General features: G+C 39.6%; 2 protein-coding genes across 2 annotated transcripts; both read right to left on the bottom strand.

The window, feature by feature from the left end:
• Window positions 1-2917: 2917 nt before the first annotated feature.
• Window positions 2918-6081, bottom strand: LOC139737362 (protein SpAN-like). Its single transcript, XM_071648038.1, has 6 exons — window positions 5862-6081; window positions 5330-5550; window positions 4825-5028; window positions 4100-4450; window positions 3361-3875; window positions 2918-3047 (listed from the first exon to the last, which is right to left on the bottom strand). Exons 1-6 carry the CDS (start codon window positions 6004-6006, stop codon window positions 2918-2920), a joined length of 1566 nt encoding a protein of 521 aa, XP_071504139.1. The 5' UTR covers window positions 6007-6081.
• Window positions 6082-9455: 3374 nt separating this feature from the next.
• Window positions 9456-13555, bottom strand: LOC139737361 (blastula protease 10-like). The gene is made up of 7 exons (XM_071648037.1): window positions 13396-13555; window positions 12723-12943; window positions 12119-12322; window positions 11535-11885; window positions 11102-11340; window positions 10643-10927; window positions 9456-9585 (listed from the first exon to the last, which is right to left on the bottom strand). Exons 1-7 carry the CDS (start codon window positions 13538-13540, stop codon window positions 9456-9458), a joined length of 1575 nt encoding a protein of 524 aa, XP_071504138.1. The 5' UTR covers window positions 13541-13555.
• Between the last annotated feature and the right edge of the window lie 1126 nt (window positions 13556-14681).

Below are 14681 nucleotides of genomic sequence, written 5' to 3'. Positions count from 1 at the left end.
ATAATTCTTCCTAAGATGACAGAGGCGTACAGTACGAGTATCAGCATCATCACACTATATCTATATAATATATAGTTACTGTTTTTCTGCCTGCATGAGTATTACTAAGGGGGGGGGGGAGGATAAAACAACTGAGCGTAATGATTGTGGTACATACTCAAACATGTGGTGTTCCACAGGGCTCCTTACTAGGCCCACTTTGGTTCATTTTGTACATTAACGATCTTCCTAGTTCCTCGCCAATTCTTTCCTTTATATGTTTTGCTGACGACTCCAATCTGTTTTTTTACACACAGAGATCCTTATACTCTTGTTAACACAATGAATAAAGAATTTAAATCTGTGCAATCTTGGATATACGCCAACAAATTGTCACTTAATATCGATAAAACTCATTGTATGCTTTTTAGCAACAGCCTTAAAACCCTTCCTTGTAACATCAAGTTTAATGAAACTGAATTAAATCAAGTTAGTAGTATAAAATTTCTAGGGCTTTTTATTGACAGTGATTTGTCTTGGAAATCTCACGTCAGTTATTTAATTAATATTCTTTCCCAAAATACGGGTGTTCTTAATAAACTGAAGAATGTTTTTCCAAGTCAAATCCTGCTTAATCTTTATTCTACTTTGATTACTCCGTACCTTGATTATGGCATTCTTGTTTGGGGGAATGCACCTAGAAATCTTCTTGACATACTGTTCCGTGTTCAAAAACGCGCCATCAGAAATATCAACCATGTTGGATATTTGTCCCTCACGAATGATTTATTTTTCAAAAATAAGATACTGAAAACATCAGATTTATTTAGTTACAACGTCGGCATATTTATGTATAAGTTTTCTGCCAAGGAGTTACCGGATGTTTTCACTCGCATGTTCAGGAAAAGCTATTTGATTAATAATTATCCTACCCGCCAAAGTGACGCATTTCACCTTCCACGTACTCGAACAATTTTCGCTAAAAAAAACGATAATGTATACGGGCCCTAGATATTGGAATGACCTCTCCCCCGAAATAACAAGCTGCTCGTCTTTATATTCCTTTAAACGCAAATTCAAAGAGTCTTTATTGAGGGTATATCTTGCAGAAACTGAATAATTGTAATGTCTTATGCAATATTGTGGTATGTTATTGTCCGATCAAACATTCTTGTCAACACGCTGCAGATTCCATTTTGGGTCTTGCTGTCAGGCTCTCCGAATTCATCATTATCAATTCCACATTCTACTTCGCTTCCCTCTCCTCCTCTTTCCATCTTTCTCTCCCTAACTTTCTATACAGAGCTTGACGGCGGGCACCAAATGGCTTGATAGCTGTACATGTTACTTCTTGTGTCTTACTGATCATATCCTGGCGATAGCTTTAATGCAACGACAGTTTATAGTGTATATACCAAAGTAGGCTTTATGATTATGCAAATCATGTTGTACTCCTGAAACCAATGATAGCTCGGTCACCGCAATAGTTCACATTTTAGCATATTTTTTTTCTTATTTGGCACCCTTACATCATCTGGTCTTATCTACTATCCGTTCTCCGTTTCTTTTTCACAAACACTGATTACTCGGGGCTTACAGCCAAACAAGCTTGCTTTCATGTAGGCCCCGTCATACTTTTCTTTGATCAACCCAATCTCGATTTCGAATTTGACCAGTTATTACATAATTACTGTGTTATCACCATGTATATTGTTGTGTTTTGCATTGTTTACAAGGTGAAAAAACTTGTTTGATTTCTGTTATAAAGTTCATGAATGAGAAGTATGGAAATAAAATGAATTGAATGGATTTGAATATGTTCACAAATGCAGAATATACATACAAGCTAATATCATATATATATATATATATATATATATATATATATAGAGAGAGAGAGAGAGAGAGAGAGAGGGAGAGACATAGGGAGAGAGAGATAAGTAAATGTGGATGACAAAGGATCAGAGAGTTTTGCAAAGACAAATTGGGAAGTTCTTTAGGATTGTGTTACGAAAAAAACTGACTTGAAGACTTCAAATAGGCCTAGATAAAAACACCTTCACGATCGCTGACATTGACTTAGATGTTGTATACCCTCCAAACATGCACAAGGTACACACAAACGCTGTCACACACTTTCATGTCCCACACATACCCATTCATCGTTCATTGCATGAGTTCAGCAAATCAATGATCATATTACGATGGCGTGTTATGTTTATAATTATCAAAACATTTTAATATCATATTTTGACTCGCTACCAGCCGTCCCAGACGGTCAAGTTATAAATACATAGATTAATGTGCAATCGTAAATTTCATTACACAATGTTTCATAAATACAATCACAAATTCCAACATAAAGTATCATAAATACAATCAATGCATAGATGAGATACCTGGAATATAATTCTTTAAGCGAAATAAGTTTCCAGCCGTACCAGACGGATATCAAGAGACAGTTCGAATATACATGCAAGTTTTTTGGACAATAATCTTGGCTTTTGACATTTCAGTATTTCTGTATAGCACTAACAATAATAGTCTATGGCTAAGGTTCAACTCTGCAGAATGCACACAAAATCTTGTCTTTATCGTCACTTCAAGTAACATTGGTTAGATCTCTCCTTTAAAACAATTTAACGCTTCTAGAAGAAATAATCCCTTTCCGGCAATCAGGTTTATTTTTTTCATTAATCTCGAATGCTCAGAGTAAACAGATCAAATTAATCTTGCTGTGAATCATTACAACGGCCTTTCCAAAATAAAAGACAAACATACAAACAAACTATAGCAAACGAAGAATGGAATAAAATAATTTTCTGACTCATACTATTTCTTTCTTTCTATGTAATTTGTAAGTAATACGTTTTCGCAGACTACAAACGGAAAGGTTATTTCGAGTTTATGGAATTCGAGGTGTCTTCGGTGATGCTTCTTACAGGTCGATTGCACGGTAGATTGCAGCAAAGCCCCTATCTGTCACGCTTCCGTCGGTCCTTAGCGTCAGCTCTATTTTGTTACCAATAGAAACCAGAGAACCAATCGGATAGTCGGACCCACACAACCTGAGAAAATAATATAAAATAGCGAAACAGTCGGTTAGAATCGTATTTTTGATAACGGGTAATATTGTGAAATGGCAACTGTTAACTTTGTCTAATTCAATCTACTTATTAGATGAAAAATCATGATAACTATTGTGATTAACTTTCTTAACTGATAAGGAATTCTCGAATTCTCCATCATACTAAATTTTCAATATCATAGGTCCATGCTATCAAACACTCCATTATGAGCCTAAATCAGAGAAGAGTGGATGAATTATGACGTTCAGTTAAAGTGTGTGGATGTGATTAATGTCACGACGGCAATACTTACTTCATAGGCACCTTGACTCCTTCTCCGAGGTTCACCTCAAGGTAGTCCCAGCTGCACCTCCTTTGATCCTCAATCAGCAAATCGTGGAAGCTGAGTTCGACTCGACGACCAGAATCAACCTCGATGGTGTAGACGCATAGCAAGCCGTTGTCGTAGTTGTCTGGGTAGTTTGGAGAGGCCATCGTCCCACTGTTCCCCAAGAAATCTCCTCCACAAGTACCGACGAATTCTCCAAGACCGTTGGTCGTACTCGGGAGTGTAGTTGGAGGTTCAGGATTATTGATGACATAGGTAGCCTTGAAGCCACGCCTTGTCACGCTGTAGTCTGATGTGAAGGCCACCAGTAGCTGGTTTCCGGTCGACACCTGCTCCCCAGGTAGGGCGGTGCCGCAAAACTTCAGTCCCGGCGAGCTAACATCTCCAGTGCGGACCTCAACAGAGTCGTAGGCGCAGGTAGTGTGGGACTCGATGTCCATGTCGACGAAGGTGAGTGTGATCGTAGCACCTGGAGCTCCCTAGAAAGGTCAATGGATGAATGAAAATAGTGTGAATATTTTCATGATATTTATTACCCAATCCACTTAAGACTAATTAAGAAGTGGTAACAATCAACGAGCAACATTTAAAACGTACAAAGATGTTATCTATAGGGAAAAAGTAAAATTACCTATTCAAAAAAGTGGTATGTAATTACGCTAGGTGCAAATACAAATTTGGTGGGGTAATCAAAATATCTCACCTCAATCATGTACAGGCAATTCTGGTTGTTGTCATAGTTATTCGGGTAGTTTGGTGACATGATCTCTCCTTCGGGATCGGTCAGTCTGTAGACACATCCTTCGGGTTCCGTCGGGTCGTCACCGTTCTCACACAGGTCTCCGCTGAATCCTGGAGGACACACGCAGTCACAGTTGGGACCCTGGTAGCCGCCATTTTGGCAGGACAGTGTGCTAGTACAGGCGTCGTTGCAGTTGTAGATGAGATTGGCAAGTTTGATGTCAGCAAAGCTGAGGCCCTCTCGGTTTCCAAGGCGATGCATCTGCAGAGGGTCGTTTGTGGTGATGGTTGGTTGGCCGTTGGAGGAGAAACCCTGCATGGTAAGGAAGAAAAAAAGAGGGGCACGATGATAATACCAACGCTTTCAAACAAGGTTACCCTAGCTGTTCGAACCTGTCAGGAAAAGATAGCCTATGTTTCCGGTCCACATCTTTATCATAACTGATTACAAGAATAAATATACATACTTAAGATGAGACTTAACATAGAAATTAACGTGAGACATTACTTTTGAGAAGAATTATAAAGGATAATGAAGATACAGAAAAATACAAGAAAAGGCATATAGGCCTATTAGGACATCCTAGAGCCTCACCGAATTCACCGTTCTGCTTTCATCATTAGTATTAGGCATTAGGGTCATTATAATCTTTTAACCACAGACTCAATTTCAAATTTGAAACTTACATGAGATCCATAGTGCATCACTGATCCGATGTCGTATTCAACGTTGCTGGTTGTTATTTGGTTCCAGGAATATTTCTCAAAGTTGCCTTCGAATCCCGACTGGATGTTTTCAAAATGGACCGTGACGTAATCGTCCCTGTCAGGGCGAGACTGCTCGTGATGGAAACCGATGGCGTGGCCGATCTCATGAGCGACGATGCCAAGCTGTTGTTGAAAGGGGAATAAAGAAAAATAAGAACCTCAGGGAATCAAATATAGGAATTAAAGATCATAATACATCACCGACAAAATACAGATTTTGAATCTATAACTACTGGCACACTTTTTCCAGTCTTCCTAGTGATAATTTACCGCAACTTTTGTAACCACTGCACTGTACATAAACGCAGATAAAAGATTGTACCTGTAAACACTGGAAAGGCAAACCAAATTTTAATCACTGGAATTATGTATTTGGAAATTTATTAAAATGAACACAGCGACTCAAGAATAACAGTAAACTCACGTATTCGCATCCAGATCCGATGGAAATTTCCTGAGCTCTGGGCGTGTTGCTTGATGAGGAGAACCTTCCAACGTAGGACCAGCATCCACCACCCTTGATAAAGTTCAGATAGGTTCCGTGTCCCAATTGACTGGAGTGCTGTGAGGTTCGAGGTTCGAATCTCAAACAGGTGTGCTGTTCCCAGTGGTCCATGGCAGCCCGGATCACATCAACATCATTACCTAAAATACAATCAACAAGATGACAACAATTAGCTTTCAGGGAACGTTCACAACAGGTAAAAATCCCAATCAATGATAAAGACTACATTTTGTATAAAATTCGCGATTTGTTTGCCGAAGCAGACATATTATAATCATAATCAAGTGTGACCATATTAAATATGACCATAATATTTATCATAAAAGGCCGAATATCAAGAAAGATGTATCGTTGGTGAATTATGTTTGATACATTATTATACGTCACTGAAAATTCAACTTCAACCTGAAATTCAAACTGAATTGACTTAAGGTAAATGTTATAAACTTACTCGATGAACCGGAGATTTCGTAAGGCACGATGTTCTGATTCCAGCGGGTCAAAGTGTTCGATACAGCCTTCCTCTTCTTGCGACCAGCTTTCTCTTCATCGATGGCCTCCATGACTTCCCTCAGTTGTTCATCGGTCAACATCATGTCTCCTTGAAAAGTTCCTGGAGTATTTTCTTCATCTTTGGGCTCCTGGTGGGATGCCACTAGTTTCTCTTCGGAGACGGGGAGATCCACTTCTTTCTTAGGGGGAGGAGTTTCCTGAAAAACAACAACAAACAAACGCAAAGATGGAAATTATATTGTGTGTCGTTTGTATATATACTGTAACAACTATACACAGTGTAACAAATGTAGCAACTATATGAAACTGAAAAGAAAACGAACAATCAAGAGAAGAATTAAACAAGAGTTAGAATAAAATCAATGTTGGGTTACTGTGCTTACCATTGGTTCATCCTTCTGAAGATGCGCGTCTCGAGCGAGTCTGTCGAGGACCCCGCTGCCGACCGGTACGGCGAGAAAGCCCGGGACCAGCAGGGCAACAATCGCCAAAAGAAGCGCGCCTTTCATCTCGCTGTTTTGTAGGTGTTGCAAATTCGTTGTCTGGTCTCCAAATTCTTTCTTCGAGTCGAGGTTTACAGTGTCTTCTTTCTAATACTGTCAATTGGCTTCGTAGTTTCTTCACTGTAGACTGGTGTGTCTTCTTCTGCTCCTGATGAGCGATCTGAAGAAAACATCTTGATCCTGTCATATTTATATGTTTTACCCTTCTCAAGAATCGCCACAGCAAACATTGCAGCTTGGAAAATGACGTCTGTCGACACAATGCATATCTTGTGGTATGTCGTCACTTTCCTTTCGCTGCTTGTGTTCACGAGGGATACGGTTTGCCTTTTGTTGGGGTAACACGCTTGGTGAATCAACTCAATAGGTATTGATTTGGACCTACGTTTGCCTTGGATCCACGAAGGTGAGGGGGCAGTCCTCTGATTCGGTACATTAATTCTTGAGACTTGGTGTAGTCACATCTTAAGTCGTCATTGCTCATCAGAAACATTGATGAAACTACTGACAAAGAGTTTCTTGATTACATTACTGTCTCCGCTAGTTTTAAAGACGTCATTTCTGGTTACTTTCTATTTCGTCTCAAACTAAGTGAGCTAAACTGCATCCACTTGTCGCAATAGGTAAGGCGCCCCCGTGTAACGCTTTCACTGGGATTAGGATGAGCTGCAACGCACGAGGGCACAACTTCGTCACCTCTCTGACGCAGTCCAGTATCATAGAAAAGCCATGGACATGACGTAAAACTCTTGAAGGCCTCGATCTGTGCATGACGATAGGTAGCTATGATAACATTGACATTACTCAGACATTTAATTGTTTTATGTACGTCAAGGCATGGCTCATCTTCTTTCTATTCCGGCGGATATTGTAAGCATTATTCTTAGAATCGTTGTGGTAATACAAGTACTCACAAGGATGAATAAAAAAATAACAATCATGCAATTTCTCCTAAAAATCAGACCGCTGCTCATGTTTTGACGCACAGTCTGGCAGACGTTATTAATGACGTAGTAGTTTTGTATGTGAAAGAAGCAAGCACATAATCAATTGACTACCTAGTCTACATTATCCATAGAAGTTGGTACGTAATTTTTTTTTATTCTTGAGTATAAAATATTCAAATTGCCATTCCATTCCATCGATATATTGCATGCTAAATTGTACTGAGAATTATCACTTGAATTGTATTATTTCATGTGTCTTAGGTACCTTTTATCTATTTTCATTCCTTCTCTGTTCGATTTTTTTAGACATACGGAAAATAATCATGATTATCAACATTGTATTTTTAAAAAGTAACATAACAGTTTCTTGCCTGAGAAAATGAATGAATGAGATTTTTTTCCTATACTTTCTTTGTGATTGAATGTTCAATTCTTGTTGGATGAAGCAAGCAGAACATGAAGCAGTTTGATATTTTTGTTTCACTTCAAACAGTATCCCGCAACACAAAGCTTGCATTCATTTGAGGCATATTATGTACGTATGTATGTATATAATTATGTATATTTGTATGTGTGTGTGTATAATACATATAATATAAATTTAAATAAATATATTATATATATATATATATATATGATTTTTTATATATGTATACATATATATATGTATATATATATATATATATATATATAGAGAGAGAGAGAGAGAGAGAGAAAAGTAATTCATTTCTGCCGTAAGCGTTTGAATGATCCCACATGCGCACACACATATCTATCATAATAGCCCTATTGATATACATATCTTAAATATATACTGGGCCTTCATTTGAAATATGTGTACACACTACATGTATTATTTTATCACTCCAAATGCAGTTCATATCACAAAATGAAAACTATTAGACACTACAATTCTATGATTCATACATTATCATTTTGTTGCATGATACGAGATAAATCAAGCAGGCCCAGAGTCACACAAACTCATGTACACATACACACACACATGTATATATAATATGCGGATGTGTGTGTTTGCGTGTTCATTCATGATAGTAGCATATTCAAGTACAGCGGCTATTGCTGGTGCGTTAAGTGAGCAATGTCATCAAGGAAGGTATTTGAGACGTTAGATTTCCATATCACAATTCAACTTTATTTCAGATAACAAGCGAACCCAGCCGTCTCAGACGGGAAGAAAACTGATAACAACTATAACTTATATTTATGTCTGTGCGTTATACTAACACATCATCTCGTGTGAATAATATGCTCTGAAGATACAGAGGATACTTCGAACGAATAATATGGGGCATAATATTAATAACACATTCTTCTTAAATATTTTGCACGACAAACTAACTTTCATCGTTGTGTCACAGTAAACCATCATCTGGAAAAATAAACCAGACAGGAATCAAGCTAACAAGCACACAGACAAACGGATAAATAAAGAAACAAATCCAGCCGTCCCAGACGGATAACTCACGCAATGTAGCGACAATATATAAGAACTAACCCGATTTCATTTCGGACATGTTTTCTTTGGCATCATAGCTGTGTATTGCATAGTCTTCACGTCACTAATGGAAGATATCGTAACCAGACACAGGGTCTACTTATATAAATGGCTGTTTAGTTACCATAGATAATTCGCATGAAGCGAGGACGGTATCAACATCCTAATAAGTTAACACTCAGCATTAAAATGAGAATGTAATTTATATAAAGGTATATATAATCATCATTTTGATTGTCAATATGTAGTCATGTCATCATGATAATGAATCAATGCATACAGGCCCTACCTATAAACTCTTACTATGGTAACTCCACTCCTGACTTTCGTGCTAAAAAACAAAGTAAATAAATAAAACAATATACAAAATCAGAGTGTGGAGAGTTGCCTGTGTAGTTCTATCACTCTCTTTGACATAGAATCACCTACAGATGAAAACTGCAATGATGGTAGTAGTAATAGTAGTAGTGATGATAATAGCAATAATAATGACGATAATAAAATAAGGTAAGAACTGATTTTTCCTGCTGTACTGGAATTCCTTGGCTTCCCTGATAAATTCACTAGATATCGATGGCACGGTAGACTGCAGCGAAGCCTCTTTCAGCGACACTATTGTCGGTCCGCAGAATCAGCTCCATTTTGTTGTTAACTGAGACCAGAGAGCCGGTTGGATAGTTAGGTCCACACAACCTGATGAAGAAACAAAATTAAATGTCCATTAGTTTATTTTATAAATCAAAGTGTTGTAGAGTCAAGAACTCTACTCCTGAACGAAACTATTCAGAGAAAGTTATCACAGAATTTAATATTTAATGATTTCCTCAAACATTGTTTTGCATCATTACAATCAAACATAATATGACAGAAAATAGACGTAGTTATTCATTTTGTAAGAGCTTAAAGACATGTGAAAAGCAAATGCACAAATGCACAACTATTCGATAGAGTCATTGCTTTCCAAATGAATGATTTTTCTTTTAAAATTAACATCGAAGGAGAGCAAGTAATATGAAGACTTTCACCTCACCCTTGTGAGTCTGGCAAGTAAATTTTTACTCTAACAACTAAACCTGAGATGGCATTATGACGGAGGATAGGAAAAGATGATGGTGGCAACTCAACATGTCACACATATCATAATTGACACCAAACAAATCACCATCACCATACCAGACTTAAAGGGGAAGGGCTAGTAACTGATCAGTGGGAATCAGTGGGAATGCTGGGGTATAATTGTTCCAATCGTTGTGGGATTCAATTAAGAGTACATTATAATTATATCTATTGTTGTGTGAAAATTATTCTCTTTAGAATGGTCTCATAATCAAGTAATGTGCAGTTAATCGTTAACGATCGCCCCGTCACTGTACAGTCATGCAAACCTGGAAACATTAAACTACACATTACTTGAATATGAGACCATTCCGAAGCAAATTATTTTCACACAACAATAGATATATAATGTACTCTTAAATGAATCCCACAAGGATCGGAACAATCATCCCCCAGCATTCCCACTGATTCCCACTGATCAGTTACTACCCATCCCCTATAAGTAACAACGAAACTTTATTTGTCCCCGCGCCTCCTCCAGCGCCGTAGTCCCCATAGTCTCGAATCTTCCTCTGCCCCACCTGGGCTGAATAGGTTATTCAGTACGTGTACTTGCTTAACATAAATGCATGTTCATGACAATATACATTTCACCTTTATGAGGCTGTTGGTGATTCTGTAAAAGAAAACTCACTTCATCGGCACCTTGACACCTTCTCCTAAGTTGACCTCAAGAGAGTCCCATTTGCACTTCCTTTGATTCTCAATCAGCATATCGTCGAAGCTGAGTTCAACTCGACGACCAGGATCGACCTCGATGGTGTAGACGCACTCCAAGTCGTTGTCATAGTTGCCTGGGTAGTTAGGAGAGGCCATCGTCCCACTGTTCCCGGTGAAGTCTCCTCCACAAGTACCCACGAATACCGTTGGGGTGCTGGTAGTTGTTTTGGTGGTAGTGGGAGATTGTGTGGTAGTTGTGGGAGATTGTGTGGCAGTTGTGGGAGATCGTGTGGTAGTTGTGGGAGGCTGTGTGGTAGTTGTGGGAGGCTGTGTGGTAGTTGTGGGAGATTGTGTGGTAGTAGTAGGAGACTGTGTAGTAGTAGTTGTCTTGACAGTAGTGGGAGACTTTGTGGTAGTAGTTGTCATGACGCCACCATTGATGACATATGAAGCCTGGAAGCCACGCCCTGTCACACTGTAGTCAGAGGTGAAAGCCACCAGTAGTTGGTTCCCGGTCGACACCTGCTCCCCAGGTAGGGTGGTGCCGCAAAACTTAGGGCCGGGCGAACTGATATCTCCAGTGCGGACCTCCACGGAGTCGTAGTCGCAGGTCGAATGAGACTCGATGTCCATGTCGACGAAGGTGAGTGTGATTGTAGCGCCTGGAGCTCCCTGGAAATAAAAAATATACAATTGGGGAAGACATTTTAAAACCTTGTACTGTCACATTCAATCATTACTTAGGTTGGTGATGAATATGATTTTGTTATCTAATCTAGGATCTCTGTGAAACAGGACGAACCGTATATTCAAATGCTCTTTAAATTCCACCATACAGTAACAAGGCTGCAGTTTGAAATACTCACCTCTATCAAGTAAAGGCATTTTTGGTTGATGTCATAGTTATTCGGGTAGTTTGGTGACATGATCTCTCCTTCGGGATCGGTCAGTCTGTAGACACATCCTTCGGGTTCCGTCGGACCGTCACCGTTCTCACACAGGTCTCCGCTGAATCCTGGAGGACACACGCAGTCACAGTTGGGACCCTGGTAGCCGCCATTTTGGCAGGACAGTGTGCTAGTACAGGCGTCGTTGCAGTTGTAGATGAGATTGGCAAGTTTGATGTCGGCAAATCTGAGGCCCTCTCGGTTTCCCAGAAGAAGCGTCTGCAGAGGATCGTTTGTGGTGATGGTTGCTTGGCCGTTGGAGGAGAAACCCTGCATGGTAAGGAAGAAAGAAAGAGGGGCATGATAATAATACCAACGCTTTCAAACAAGGTTACCCTAGCTGTTCGAACCTGTCAGGAAAAGATAGCCTATGTTTCCGCTCCACATCTTTATCATAACTGATTTAATAGCTTCCCCTGATTTGCAATTCAGGGTATAAACGAAAGGGAAGAAAATGAACATGTCAATTATATCCTAATAGATTTGAAATCATGAAAACTTACATGAGATCCGTAGTGCATGAGGGATCCGATGTCGTATTCAACGTTGCTGGTTGTTATTTGGTTCCAGGAATATTTCTCAAAGTTGCCTTCGAATCCAGACCGGATGTTTTCGAAATGGACCGTGACGTAATCGTCCCTGTCAGGGCGAGACTGCTCGTGATGGAAACCGATGGCGTGGCCAATCTCGTGGGCAACGACGCCGAGCTATCATTGTTAGAATTAAAGGAAAGGAGTTATTAAATGGAACTGAAGAAAAATGATTCATAATCGAATTTCAACTCTTCCAAAATACCAATTCTGAAATTACATCTACGGGCTACTATTGTGACATGTTTCACTGGTGTTATATTGCCGCAATAACATCTCATTGTATTCGTCACACTTTTTAATATCCGCACTAATGGACGTGAGGGGGGGGGGGGTGTGAACCCGAACCTTAACATCTTTTGAATATTTACATAATACTTATATTTTTTGATGTACCTTTCTGGAACTACGGATTAGAAAATTATTTGTTTGAAATCATATGATATGTAATGATTTGGCATCAAATAAAAAAAAAATGTTACGTGTATTACAAAATCAGCTATAGCAGCAAACTCACGGATTCACATCCAGATCCGATGGAAATATCCTGAGCTCTGGGCGAAGAGATGGATGAAGAGAATCTTCCAACGTAGGACCAGCATCCATCGCTCTTGATAAAGTTCAGATAGGTTCCGTGTCCCAGCTGACTGGCGTGCTGTGCGGTTTTTGGTTCGAACCTCAAACAGGTGTGCTGTTCCCAGTGATCCATGGCAGCCCGGATCGCATCAACATCATTACCTGAAATACAATCAACAAGATGATAACAATCATGATAATGAGCCTACCAAGAACTCTACACCAGGAAAAAATCACAATCAATGATTCTGACTACATTTGGTATAGAATTTGCGTTTTTGTTTGCCGAAGAAGGCATAAATGATCATTATCAAGTATGATCAAGTGGTCGTGGATCGCGTTGACATCACTGCCTGAAATATAGTCAACAAGACGAAGATAATGAACCTTAAGAATGAAAATATCAGTATATAAAGTTTAATCAACGAATACCAGTTACTGTATATTTGTGTAGAATCTTTATCTTCAAAGTCCTGTCTCTAAGACTTGAAATACAGCACATTTACCGACCTACAGGTGACGAAACCTACAGATGATATCTTAAAGAGAGCCCAGAGTATAAATTGCCCACGTTCTCTCTTCATTGTTGATATCATACAGTTGCCAGAACTTACTAGATGAAGCTGAGATTTCGTAAGGCACGATGTTCTGATTCCATCGGGTCAAAGTGTTCGATACAGCCTTCCTCTTCTTGCGACCAGCTTTCTCTTCATCGATGGCCTCCATGACTTCCCTCAACTGCTCATCAGTCATCTTCATGTCTCCCTGAAAAGTTCCTGGAGTATTTTCTTCATCTTTGGGCTCCTGGTGGGATGCCACTGGCTTCTCTTCGGAGATGGAGAGATCCACTTCTTTCTTAGGGGGAGGGGTTTCCTGAAAAGCACAAAGAATGGGGGTGGACTAGGATGTTAGAGAGCGGAGTTTAGCAAACCATTGTATCAAAAGTGCTGCAATATCGGCGGTGTTATAGAATCTGAGCGAAAGAAATAACTAGAAGAAACTGAACTTGAACTCGTGAATATTTAACTGTGCTTACCACCGGCTCATCCTTCTGAGGAGGCACGTCTCGAGCGAGTCTGTCGAGGACGCCGCTGCCGACCGGTCCGGCGAGAAGACCTGGGACGAGCAGAGCAACCACCACTAATACTAATGCAGCTTTCATCTTGAGATCTGATACTAACTTGACTGATAATTTCTTCGATTCGAAATATATGTTGTCTTCTCTTCAACGCTGACAGTTGACTCCGTCGTTTCTCCCTTCTAGATTGATGTGTCGCAGTTTGCTCTTGATGAGCGATCTGAAGAAAACTTGTCCGTCCAGCCATATTTATATCTTCCCCCACACGGTCCATGTACCACAACAAATACTGGTGACTACTGTTTGCATGTTGCACAACTAAGTGAATGTCGTCACTACCCCTCTTCTGTTTTTTTTTTCAAATGTCACTGACAATGACATTTTTTTTTCAAACACGCTTGACTGATGATCTTAACTATTCCGACTTCAAGGGGGTGAGGGCGACCGTTTCGCTGAAGTGATTTTTATTGCGACCTTTAGGCAACGAAGTCATCGTTTCTTTCAAAGAATAAATCAACATGACTCTGCTGTTCTCTTTAAATAATATATTTATAGATGACATTTCCGTTCGCGGTCCACATTGTCTAGAACTAGTTTACCGTATCAGCATCCGCCTGTGGTAATAGATAAGGCGCCCCCTGTGTTTGCACTTAACTCTGGTACATAATGGGGACTCGTAAACAGCGCAACGCACGAACGCGCAAGCTCGTCACAACCATGTCATGAATATATAGCTTTGATATTATGTTTCATGTCACTGTTGTTTTTGCCATTGCGCTTTTTTTTTAACCTGTCGATTTAACAAACACTGATCAAATTCAC

Source organism: Diadema antillarum, unplaced genomic scaffold (assembly GCF_040938485.1).
Source record: "Diadema antillarum isolate AM-2024a unplaced genomic scaffold, OU_Dant_1.0 seq00000690_RagTag, whole genome shotgun sequence".
Lineage (NCBI taxonomy): Eukaryota > Metazoa > Echinodermata > Echinoidea > Diadematoida > Diadematidae > Diadema > Diadema antillarum.
This window is presented reverse-complemented; position numbering and strand designations above follow the sequence as displayed.

Coding starts and splice junctions, on each gene's coding strand:
- LOC139737362 (XM_071648038.1), bottom strand. CDS start 6,006: ATGATGTTGACCGATGAACAACTGAGGGAAGTCATGGAGGCCATCGAT. Junction 5,029..5,329: donor TCGGATCTGGATGCGAATAC/GTGAGTTTACTG, acceptor TTTCAACAACAG/CTTGGCATCGTCGCTCATGA. Junction 4,451..4,824: donor TGATGCACTATGGATCTCAT/GTAAGTTTCAAA, acceptor CTTACCATGCAG/GGTTTCTCCTCCAACGGCCA.
- LOC139737361 (XM_071648037.1), bottom strand. CDS start 13,540: ATGAAGATGACTGATGAGCAGTTGAGGGAAGTCATGGAGGCCATCGAT. Junction 11,341..11,534: donor AATGCCTTTACTTGATAGAG/GTGAGTATTTCA, acceptor TTTTATTTCCAG/GGAGCTCCAGGCGCTACAAT. Junction 10,928..11,101: donor GCTTCATATGTCATCAATGG/TGGCGTCATGAC, acceptor CACACAATCTCC/CACAACTACCACACAATCTC.